Consider the following 13,127-nt stretch of genomic DNA (forward strand, 5'->3'; position numbering starts at 1 on the left):
AATAATGTGACGCTGTGTTCACTATACTTATCCAATCAGGTGCAAGCACATATCCTTAAAATTTTCCTTGGACATGATTGGGTATTCAAAATGAATCGAGCATCACCTTATATACTAAGTGAGCATGCTCTAATACACAGGTGTCAAACACAAGGCCCGGCGGGCCAAAAACCGTCCCTCCAGGCCATTTCATGTGGCCCTCGCACCTCACCGGAAATTATTAACTAGTCCCATCTCTGTGGGGAACCCCTGCTTATCTAATGGGGTGAAATGTTCTTAAACTATTTTTCTCATAGGATCAAATGCTACTTTCAGTGGGATAAGGAAACGATTACACACATAATACAAACATTACGAAACTTATTTGTTACTCTTGCACAGACATTCACAAAATCGTCCCTTAAGTCTTTGGTGAAATAATTTAATCATCAATTCCTGTCATGGAAGATGATCCAGCAGTATGGCCATCAATGGCAACAACAGGAGAATTCAGCCCCGACGCATGTGCGTTGGTGCGCGTTTGCGCGCGCATGCACTCATCGGTGCGCGAGAAGCGTGCGGCGGCGTGCGCGGCACGTGTGGCAGTAACAGCGTTTTGGCGCCAAGGTACGCTATTTAAGCAGTCTGGTCCCCCACCATCTTGCTGACCAGTCTACAGTGTATCCTTGATGAATCTGCACCTGTTTACCTGTTGATTTCCTGTTTACCTGACCCGGCTTCCTGTGACCTCTTCTGCTAGCAACCTGCCCCTGACCCCGGCTTCGTCTGACCACCGCTTCTGCTTAACCCCTGGCTCTGTTGTCTGCCCGCCTTATATACCGACCCGGCCTGGACTTTGACTACCCTCTCGGACCTGCTCTGGTTTCTGATCCGCTCCGCCTGTGCCTGATCCAGTCTGTGCCATCCGCTTGACTCCTGTTCCGCTAGTGCCACATCTCTGCTCCTGTTGCTGTTGGTATCCTGCCTGGACCCTTTCTACACTTACCTGCTGCCACACCCGGTCCGCTACCCAGCTACCACCAGGCGCTTGTGCTCCTCTAGACTTTTGACCCTCTGTCTACTCTACCAGGGGCTCCTGAGTCAGAGGCTTACTGCACGTTGGGCTCCACAACCAGGTACGTGACAATTCCACATATGATATACAGTATATATATATATATATATATATATATATATATAAACACACCGTATTTATCGGCATATAACACACATCTTCATTTTAAGAGGGAAGTTTTAGGAAAAAAACGTACATTTTAAGTAAAAAACTTCGAAGCAAAATAAGGGTCAGTGCCCATCTGCACCCTTACCATTGTCCATCAATGTAGCTTGATCAATGGCCATCTGCAGCCTCACAATTGCCCATGAATGCAGCTTGATTAATGCCCATCTGCAACCTCCCCCATTGCCATGAATGCAGCCTGATCAATGCCCATCTCAGGGAGGGGGGCGGGGTGAGTGCCGTCAAATTACATACAGCGAGAATCTCCTGTTTACGCGGCGGCCTCTTTAATACAAAGTCCCGCCTCCTGGACCGGCATCTATGATAGACAGAACACTGGTCCAATGCCGGCCCAGGAGACAGGACTTCCTATTACAGAGGCCGCTGAGGAGATTCTCGCTGTATGCAATCTGACGGCCCGCCCCCCTTTCCCACCCTCTCCGAGGCAGCCCAAATTGCAATATCGGCGTATAACACGCACACACTATTTGCGACCGATTTTCATGGTAAAAAAGTGAGCGTTATACGCCAATAAATACAATATATATTTACAGTATATATCTTGGTGACTTGGATGGTTGAAGCCCTAACTTTTATAACATCCTTGACATTCAGAAAAAGACACCCTGATGAGTATTCTCATTTTTATGTCTAGAGAATCTTGCTGTTATGCCCCGTACACACGATCAGGCTTTTGCCCGGCTAAACTAACATCGGAATTCCGACGGAATTACATCCGAGTAAAAGAGAACATGTCCTCTATCTAAACTCTGATGGAATTCCTCAGAAAAAAGTCCGATGGGGCATACACACGTATGAAAAGTCCTTCTGACTTTTTCCATCGGAAATTCTGATCGTGTGTACGGGGCTTTAGCGGAGATAGAGAATCTACAGGTTTGCACATCAACATACCTAACTCTGTAGGTAGTCTTTTATGTTTGTTGGTTGTTTGTCCTAAAATGTCTGTCCATGTCTGTCTTGATTTGTCTTAAGTATTATTACTAATGCTATGGAATTATTGGGACCAACCTTGTATGAGGGAGTTCCGGTGTGGTGGCTTCTAGAGTTGCTTTCAAGGCATCTGCCTCAAGAAGATGAAGGCGTATTGCTGCTACGTGCAATGGTGAGCCATAAGTTGTGGCGTGAGTGAAGAAGAGTGAGTGAGGGGTGAGCGTTTTTGCTCTTTATAAATATTCTGCTCTCAAAGTGAAAGTAGAACTATGTGTGTCAAGAAATACCAACCTCTCTTATCAGCATAGTTTATTTGCTTGTTTTTTTGGCTACAAGACAAGTGGAAAATTTTTCCTGATTCCTTTCTAAGCCGTCTTTATTTAATTTCTAAACACAAGAACAAACAGGACTCTGGATTCGTATTTTCTAAGGGTCACTGAAATTGTCACTGGGCACTAGTGTCACCTTAAGGGCATCATGGCCCCCTGGGCAAAGTAATGCATTGGGGACTCTACCAGGGAGATGGTGGGATGGCAAACAGTGGATGTGGTTAAATGATACTACATATTGGGCTTGGCTTTTTAGTCTGATTAGAAATTTCAGTCTGATTTTTTACAATTTTTTTTTTTACAATGTTTTATATATTTTTAGATATACACAGAAACATATGGGACTTTTAAGGTGCTGATAAATACACAAAATTGTTAAAATGTAACACATTTTTATTTCATATCATTTGAAAACTTTCATTAAAACCAATAAACTCATTAATTATAATTGACAGACATTGTCCACATATTAAAAGTTTTACACTAGATGCATCAACCTTGACATGTTTTGTCAAAAGATTTTTGTTTCTTCAGGAGTGTTAGGTATCAATAGAAGAGTCTAACCAGATTCTCCATGCTCCAGTTTTAGTAAATCTCCCCCATTGAGTTTTTAGAAATAGTGACAAGCGGAGCTGCCCTGGGTTTAATTTCGAACAGGGTTCAACAAACTTCACTAAACAAAAACCCCATTGAAATCAATGGGAGCCAAATCTGTCAAATTAAAAATGCCCATTTTCTGGGCTTATATGCAAGGGGGTGTCAAAAAATAGCATGGGGTGGGTACCTCCCGGGGGAACATGCAATGCATCCAATGCAAAAAAATGTTTTTAAAAATTATGTTTGACCAGGAGCAGTGATTTTATTTTAAGGGGTTGTAAAGGTAATTTTTTTTCCCTAAATAGCTTTCTTTACCTTAGTGCAGTCATCCTTCACTTACCTCATCCTTCCATTTTGCTTTTTAATGTCCTTATTTCTTCTGAGAAATCCTCACTTCCTGTTCTTCTGTCTGTAACTCACCACAGTAATGCGAGGCTTTCTCCCTGGTGTGGAGTGTCGTGCTCGCCCCCTCCCTTGGACTAGGGGAGAGTCAGGACGCTCTCTACGTTGCAGATAGAGAAAGGAGCTGTGTGTTAGTGGGCGTCCTGACTCTCCTGTAGTCCAAGGGAGGGGGCGAGCACGACACTCCACACCAGGGAGAAAGCCTTGCATTACTGTGTGGAGTTACAGACAGAAGAACAGGAAGTGAGGATTTCTCAGAAGAAATAAGGACATTTAAAAGCAAAATGGAAGGATGAGGTAAGTGAAGGAGGACCCAGAGTTGAGAATCCACACACATAAAAACGAGATTGCGAATGACCGCACCGCAATGTATTTACGAAAGTACAAAAATTACGAACCCATTAAACGAAAATTATTATCTAACAAAATTACGAATTTAGAATCAACGAAAATCATTCAGTACAAACGAAAATAAAACTGTTCCGAAAATACGAACGCGTCCGAATAGGAAAACTTGCGTCTTTAGAAAATTACGAATGTTTACGAATCTACGGAACGAGACGAAAGGAAACAAACAAAAAAAAAAATTTTTTTTTTGTTGTGCACATGTCTAATTCTGAATACTGTATATTTTTTTAAATTTTTTTAAATTCGCCGCCATTGGCAGCCGAGTAAACCGTTAGTGATGTTGTGACGTCACTTCTGTGTTTACATTAAGGAGACTGGAACAAAGCCATTTACAGCTTCATTCCAGTGTGTGGCTAGGCGCCAGAGGTGGTGCATCGGGTCTCCCGGTGGGACGGGAGGCCCGGTAAGAATGGCGGAGGCGGCGGGAGGGGGGAGGGTGTCCCCTTCCGCTCCTCCGGGATAACAACCAAGTGGCTTTTAGCTGCATCGGTTGTTATCCCTGGAAAGCCATTCGCCCGCTCTACAAAACGGTACCGGGATGATGCCTGCAACTTCGGGCATCTTCCCGGTATAACCACCGAAACCCGAGGCCACATAGGGGTTAATGCGAAAGTTTCTGTACTCAGCAGAACAATGCAGAACATCTCGTTCTTATCATGTGACCCCCCCCCCCCCCCCCCTCCGTTGCTTGCGTTCCCATAAGGTTTGATGAAAAATATATATTGACCGGTTCAGCAACATTCTTAGAGCAGAAGAATATGAATTCTGATTTTGTTCGACTTAATCCCTTCGCCTTTCACTCCTGTTCACCCCCTATGGACCTGTTTGTTCTGCAATAACGTTGTCATTACTAAGTAAACAACGTAATACATATATTACTTGTCTTACAGCAATGATTTGTTTTTGCAATCCTTAGGGCTCTTTCACACATGCGGAACGTTCAGATCTGCCTGTCAGTTTTTTCAGGCGGACCTAAACGGGCGCTCCATATACCTCTATGGAGCATCAGATGTCAGTGGTGACATGTCCGCTGACACCCGATCCGATCCTCTCCGCTAAAATGTGACAGATGCAAACCCTATTTTGCATCTGTCTGGCGGATCAGATAAAGTCTAATGCACACTGAACATTTTTACAGCTGCTCATAGGGGCATCTGGCCAGGGCTGTCTTAATGAGAGGGCACTTCCCAGGGACCCCAGCTGCATGGGGGGCCCCTGCACTTTCCCCAAAGCAACTGGTGCTTAAGTCCATGCTGCCCCTGAAATTGGGGGCCCCATGATGGCCCCGAGAGTCAGTTTAGCGCAAAATCCAGGGGAGGAGTGGACGTTTGCAGTTTTGTCCGACCGCATGGTTGGTCGCACCGTAAATGACGCAATTACGTCACAGACGTAAACCGGAAGTGACGCCGTGGGACTCCATGGCGCACCAGAAGTGATGTGAGCATCAGAACCGAGAGCCACAGACAACCGTCAGCACAAATCCGGAACAGCAGAAGTGCAATTTTGCACAATCAGCTGGAGATGGACAGGCAGATACTGTAGATGGTAACAGTCAATAGCAGTTAAAGATGAAGAAGTCCAATTGACCCTATATCAACCAATGAAGCAGAGGGAATTCCCTCAAACATTCAAAGGGAAAAAGAAGGAGAAATGTGAACCAAACAAATTAGAAGGACGCATGGCGACCACCACTAGCGCCCTAAAGTGGCCATAGTGGAGGAACGCCCTGGGCCCAAGATTAAATGAATCCATCAGCTACAAACCATTCCTCTAAATATGTTCTAAAAATACGCCACTATGCAAATGTTTTTTTTTACCTTCTTTAATTTGGTTAATATTTTTAGCCTTTTTTGGCTTGTCGTGTATATCTTATTAAGTTGTAACACTTGATGTGGCTTGAGCCCCGAATGTTTTGTGACCTGAGGATTTATAGAACTAATTACAATTATTCAAATTCTTGTACTTATCTAACAGGCTGGAGATCTTGGCCCATATTCTCTCTAAAAATCCGCGGGCTGCGCTTAAGGCACTTACACTCCGCTGTCCCAACTTACAGGAGCAAGTGTTGTATTCCCCAAACACTTGCTCCGTAGGTTGGGACGGCGGAGTGTAAATGCCCCAGCATAGCCTGGCGGATCTCCAAGGGGGCGGCTTGTATTCAAATTAAGCGCGCCCCTGATTCTAATGAACTGCGCATGCGCCGGGCTTCAAAAAGCCCAGTGCGCATGCTCCAGTTCTCGGCGGAAAACGTCAATGACGCCGACGTGTGCGTCATTGACGTAAAGTCGTATTCAAGAACGACTTACGGAAACGACGTACCCGACGAAAAAGCACGACGCGGACCCGACGCCATCCGTAACTTGGCCTACGTGGGACTTGCGGAAACTTACTCCTCATATAGCAGGAGTAAGTTTCCGCTTACGCAAACGACGTTAGCGACGGTTACGCGACGCGAACTCGTTCGGGAATCGGCGTAGAAGGATCATTTGCATACGCAAATGAGTCCTTCACGTAAATGCCATCTAGCGGCGGCCGGCGTCATTACATTTAAGATCCGCCAGTGTAAGTGACTTACAGATGGCGGATCTTAAGTGTATCTATGCGAAAATGATTCTAAGAATCAGTCGCATAGATACACGGGCCAAAAAAGGGAGATACGATGGAGTATCCTGAGATACTCCATCGTAACTTCTATGAGAATATGGCCCGTTATACTTAACTTGATTAACCTTGGGATCAGTTATAGACCAGTTTTACATTATTCCTATTTTTACCTATTTTGAGATTTGGATCAGGTGACCACATGGACGCCTAGGGCGTTCCTCCACTATGGCCACTTTAGGGCGCTAGTGGTGGTCGCCATGCATCCTTCTAATTTGTTTGGTTCACTTTTCCCCTTCTTTTTCCCTTTGAATGGTTGATATAGGGTCAGTTGGACTTTGTCATCTTTAACTGCTATTGACTGTTATCATCTATCTGCCTGTCAGGACTATTCCATCTCCAACTGATTGTGCAAAATTGCAGATTTGTGCTGCTGGTTGTCGGTGGCTCTCGGTTCTAATGCTTGCATCACTTCCAGTGCACCATGGAGTCCCGCGGTGTCACTTCCGGTTTACCGCCATGACTGGCGGCTCCTGTACACATGCGTGGGAGTGATGTCACACAACTCCGGCCAGTCACAGAGTCCATGGCCCTGGAAGGAAGAGGGACGAAGATGGATGCGGCCACTAGCCAGATAACTTTGATATTATTTTGAACATGGCTTCACATGTGTTGTAGAGGCATATCAATTCCTTGGCATATAAAGATGGTAAATCTCATTGAGATCTTCTTAGACCTTTTGCACAATATATCATTTCTAACTAGTGAGAAGTTGTTAGCTGCACATATTTAGAAAATCCTTGTCAAATGGTAATAAATCCTATATATATATATATGCAGGTACAGTAAATGTGGTATACACAGGTGATGTAGCATCCAGTATGAGCAATGGTCATTCTGTGTAATTACTAGCTCTCTGCATGCTGAATACAGTTATTGGGAAGTATACATTATGTAAAAAAATGGTGTATCCTCATTTGTCCCCAATGTAAATCAGTTTGTAATGATCACTATATGGCTGTCAATTCACATTAAAGGCTTTTTTCAAGCTGTGAAGAGCTTGCTCTCTAGTGATTTCCATCCAGGTCTCCGGCAGCTCAGCCGGTTGTGCTCCATACTCTTTTGCAAACTGTTGATTAAACTTTACAAAGATGAACTTCCAGTAATCTGAGGACCCAATGCTGGAGTCGGGCTGAATGACCCAATCTGGATAATATGTACGATACTCTTTGTAGGGATGATCTTTCCATTCAGTGTCTGTATTTCTAAAAGTTAAGTTAGATACAACAAGAGTAGAACAGATATCAATGAACAGCTTCTCATCTTCCACAAAATAGTATTGTCCCAATCCTAGTGGTCTGTGAATGGAAGCTGAATGATTCTTATGATCACTCCCTCCGGCCTCACAGGGGACACCACAGAAAGGACACTGCTTGCCACATCCAACCACCTTCCTGAACAATTCATGCAGATTTTTTACTATCACCCTGGAAAGAATATACTGTATATCTATAGATCTAAGATCTGATCGGATTTGTTGTTGTGTCTCTGGGAGGAAATTTTCAATTTCCGATGAGAATTGCACAACGCTCCCGAAGTTAAGGAATGTGATGACTTTCATCTCTTTTTGTGAAATCACCAACTCTGTTTTTAATAACTCACAAAACTTCTCCAAAAAACCCGACACCAAGTTTTCCTTCCGACATCTTTCATTTTTAAGAGCGTTTTTTATTGTCTTGTCAATGAATGACAGAATATTCTCCTGCAAGGTTTGTAAAGCTGATCCTCTGTCATATTTGTTTGTGATGTAAGCCAAAATCCATTTTTTTATAAAGCTCTCATAGGAACTGATGTATTCATCATACTTGTGGAATGACATGTCTTCTAGAAGCTCCTCTAGAACCATACACTGGAAAGAACTTTTGCTGTGGAATGTGAAATTTTCAATTAAAATCTCATCTACTATTTTTTGTCCAAGATGTTTGAAAACATAATCTATTATTGCTGGTTTCAGGCACAGCTCACAAAACTGTCTGGCTCTGCTTCGACTCTCATCTTTTTTGTGGAAAATCATGAGAAATATAGACAAGTACTGAGGCTTTAGCTTCTTCAGGCAACGTTTGGGGTCATTCTCATGGAGAAACTTGTCATGTAACTTCTGGAAGGCTTGAGAGGCTTTTCCAAAAATGAAAAGTTTGATATCCAACTCAAACATTTTATTAAAGTTAAGCCTTTTCACACTTTTATCATTTAGCATATTATTGATCTTGTATAGCAATTCTTTAGAGTACATTTCATTGTAATCATCTCTGGAAGACGTCTTCTCTTTTATATACTCATCACTGGTCCGAATTATTGAAGCAGCAAGATCGCTAACCTTCCTAATATGATCTTGCTTAAATATTCGGTTGCTGACAAATGATCTCACAGAGTGATCAAAGTGTTTGTTATCATCTATAGAAAACCTGTCCCCTTGCTTTGTATAGTGATGTAAATCACTGACCATAATTAATGCTCTATTTATCTCAGGTCCTTTACTGCTCATGTCATTTGTAAGAAGGTGAAGAAGAGAATGACCCACATTACATCTTCTAAGTTCTTCCAACTGCAGCTCTGATAATGTCTTCTTCCACATAGACTCAAATTCTTCTTGAATTTCTTCTTCAATTACTTCAATATTATTGTGTCTATATCTTTGCAGGAGATGTGTTATTTTATCTTCAATCAATGTCTCGATGTTCTGGATTTGTATTTTTCCTTTCTGGATAGAAACAGCCTCATGGCACTTGCTAAGAGCGTTTCTTTCAAGTTCTTTTCTCAGGCTCTTTATACTTAATTTGAATTCTTCTCTGTGTCTTTCTATGAGATTTGCATTTTCTGAGTTTTCAAAATATTTCTCTAGTAAATCAGTCATCTTGATTTCTTCCTCCAGAAGAATATTCTGCAGCTCTTGTTTATTGATGTCATTTTCTGTGCTGACCACCCAGTCGAGAATTCTTTTACAGAAATCACATTCCCATAAGGAATATTCGGTAGACAATTTATTGTAGGCTTTGGCCACCAGACTGTTTCTAAAACGGAAGATGAATTTCTCGTGTTTCACAGATCGCCATAAAATTTCTATCCAAGTAATAAAGTCAGAGATGCTGGATGGTTTGTTATCAGATTTCTCACTTTCCATGAATGTAAACAAATACATTTTAAGCTCAAGCACATTTGAGCTGTAGCCAAGATTTACTGGGGCCATTGGTGGGTCTCCCTGCCACAGGCCAGGAATGTACCAATTGTCCTTCCTAAGATCGTACTTCATCACATCAGTGAAAGCGGAAATCTCATTTTTTTTCTCCATTTTGGCAGCCACCTTTGTCATTTCATTCAGCTGTTCCAGAAGTTTCCTCCTGTCTCTCATGTTCTTATCAGGAGCCAATACATCACTGACATTCTGGTGTACAAACTGGCATTTGGGCTTCTTCCCAATTTCTTTCATTCTAAGAAAAGCATGGACCACAATCTGTAAAATATCCTTCATTTCTGTTGTGTTTTCCATGGCCACATTGACTATGGTGATATCACTCAGCCCAACCACTAGTGTGGCCAGTTCATTGTCATGTTCATAACTGTCCTCCAAAGAGGCCAACTCTGGAGCTTTCAGCCCCTCAGTATCAATCACCAGGATGAAGTGGCAGCCCAGCTTTTCCTGAAAGTTCTTTTCAACATTTAGAAGAGTCATGAAGGCTCCTCGTGTGCATCTTCCACTGGCCACTGGGAACTGCAAACCAAACATGGTGTTGAGAAGGGTGGATTTCCCTGTACTCTGCACTCCCAGCACAGTTATCACTCTCATTTTGCATTTTTTTCCTGTCTTGATATCCAATTCAGTCAAGACATCTGTTATCCATTGAATGGGGATGTTAGAAGCATCTCCATCAATAAGCTCCAATGGAAACCCATCCATTAGAAGTTTGGCTGCTATTCCTGGAAGTTTAGAAAACTTTTTTTGATAACTCCCAATTTGTTTTTGTTTTGTCATAGAACTTTCAGCTTCATAGAACTGACCCAGTTCACGTAGAAAGTGTTCTATCCCTAAAGAGCTATCTGAAAGTTTCTGATCCAAGTCCTGAAGTTCTTTTCTACGTGCGGTGTTGGTACATTTCTGCTTATATATACTTTGAAGTTCTGTCAGATTGTGTCTAGCAATTGCATCAAGCTTAAATTTCATCCATTTTAGAAAATATTGTCTTTCTTTCTTAGACAAATTAGTAAGAGCCTCTGTAAAAATCTGTATACCTTTTGGAATTTGATGTTTATATTGCTCTGAGTGCAGGTTATTGCATTCCTTTAGGAGAGCAGCCTGATATTTTACTGCATTCCCCTCTCCTTGATTTTTCATTCTGCAAAGTTCTTTTTCTATTTTAGACAATTGTTTCGAGAGATCTCCTTGTAATTTCATTGTTTGCTTTTTATACTGTGCTACATCCTGGATTTCTCGAGTGATTTTGATGGCAAGATCTTTTGCTTTCTGGCATTCTTTTGTATTTTCATCCACCACAAAATTATGTTTAGCAAAAAATTTATGGAGATCTAGTACTATATATTTGGAGCATTTCTTTAAAACATTTTGAAGTTTTGGTTGGATTTTTTTAATGAAAGTTGCATCATTCTCTGCTTTGCTTTTCAAGATAACATGTTCCTTATCAGTTCTTAATACTGGCAATAGACGCAAAAGAATACTTTTTGTTTCTTCCTCTATAGCTTTGCCTGGTGTAACAACAAAGTAAAACGTGGTGTCACTCTGACTGCATTTTGATAACAGTTGGAATTCTCGCTCATTGATTGTCTCCATAAATATGAACACAGCTGATGAGATTTCACTCAGAAATGTGAACTGGTCCCAGTTGGACTCCAAGTCTCCACGTAGGTTGGTCACTGCAAAGGCTTCTGGAAAAACATCAGATTTACTGGAGGGAAAATACCAGGATATTTCCACAAGTCCATCAGATATTTTCCTTTCAAGGTTTCTTCCTTCCATATCATCATGGATGAATAATTTGTAATGCTGCTGGATAGGATTGAGAACTTGATTCAGAGTTTTAGATTTGGACAACTTGGTTTTCCCCAATCTTACAAAGGAAATGATTGGCATTGAAATATTCACCACATTTTCCTCTCTGAACCCTTTGCTGTCAGCAAGTGACTGAGGTCTCCACTTCTTCACAATGTCTCTCATTGCCCACAGCATATAGGTACACTGTGACCCGTCACCAGCAGGGAACAGTAGAGGGACAGCGAACTGACACATGGACATTTTGCTGACAATCTCTTGTTGTAGAAAACTGTCTGAACAATGGAGGAGAACACAGAGGACATCAAGGGGGTGGATGGAACTTTGTGAATCCTCAAAAATAGCTTTAAATTGATCAATTTCTTTTCCAGCATCTGTGTGAGTTTTTCTTGCAGTACTGTCCAGAGCCATGATCTTCCTCAGAGTACACCAGGGTACATCTTCTATCTTCTGGGGTTTATTGTCTTTACTGTTCTCTGCAGAGATTTCTAGAATATCCCCCAAAGTCAGCTTATTAGAAATATACTTCTCCATCTTCAACAGTCTAAGGAGATTGGTAAAAGCCTCCGACTCTGTAAACAGAAATAAGCACAATTAATACATCATCATTATATTAAATTGATTTTGTTATAAAATCTTTGAGGTTAGGGCTTGGGATAAGGTTTGGATTTATCCAGCCATGGATTCAAACTCAAGGGTCGGAATTCAGGGATCTGGCAAATTTTTGTCTAAGTACATCATGGCATTTTAAAAACATAATTTACCATACATAAACCGGGGGTAGCAGGCTTGGAGCAGCAAAAAATGTGGGGAATTTGATAAGCCAGACCCCCTCACTATAAAAGGGGGGCTTATGGCAGCCATTGGGGGTTATTTTCTAAAGGCAAATCCACTTTGCACTACAAGTGCAAACTACAAGTGCAAAGTGCACTGGAATTTCCACTGAAAGTGCACTTGGAAGTGAAGTCGCTGTAGATCCGAGGGGGACATGCAAAGGAAAAAAAAAAAGCATTTTAGCTTGCACATGATTGGATGATAAAATCAGCAGAGCTTCCCCTCATTTCAGATCTTTCACTCAGATTTACAGCGACTGCCCTTCCAAGTGCACTTTCAGTGCAATTTCAAGTGCACTTTGCACTTGTAGTGCACTACAAGTGCAAAGGTCTCCACTTGTAGTGCAAAGTGGATTTGCCTTTAGTAAATAACCCCCATAGTGTCACTGTATTAAAGCTGCTGTAGGAAAAGGATAGGGAGAAAATAGGGGTCAGTTAGCAAACTGGGTTTTACTATTACTAATTTAAGTGGTGGGGTCTTGTCAATACCCCTTCTTCGTTTAACCACTTCAGCCCCGATGCACTGCATCGATACGGCACTGCATCGCTTTAACTGACAATTGCGCGGTCGTGTAAAGTTGTACCCAAATAAAATTGAAGTCCTTTCTTCCCCACAAATAGAGTTTTCTTTTTGATCAGCTTTGGGGTTGTTAATTTCCTCTTCCTTCCAAACAGATATCATACGTGTTGTTTGGCCCTTGGTTTGTGTTTCCATCTGATACGAA

General features: G+C 42.0%; 1 protein-coding gene across 1 annotated transcript; it reads right to left on the reverse strand.

Annotated features, from left to right (window-relative positions):
* Window positions 1-7,479: 7,479 nt before the first annotated feature.
* On the reverse strand, window positions 7,480-12,130 carry LOC120942582 (up-regulator of cell proliferation-like). The gene has a single exon (XM_040355562.1). The coding sequence runs from the start codon at window positions 12,101-12,103 to the stop codon at window positions 7,529-7,531; it is 4,575 nt and encodes a 1,524-aa protein (XP_040211496.1). The 5' UTR covers window positions 12,104-12,130; the 3' UTR covers window positions 7,480-7,528.
* Between the last annotated feature and the right edge of the window lie 997 nt (window positions 12,131-13,127).

This window comes from Rana temporaria, chromosome 6, assembly GCF_905171775.1.
Source record: "Rana temporaria chromosome 6, aRanTem1.1, whole genome shotgun sequence".
NCBI lineage: Eukaryota > Metazoa > Chordata > Amphibia > Anura > Ranidae > Rana > Rana temporaria.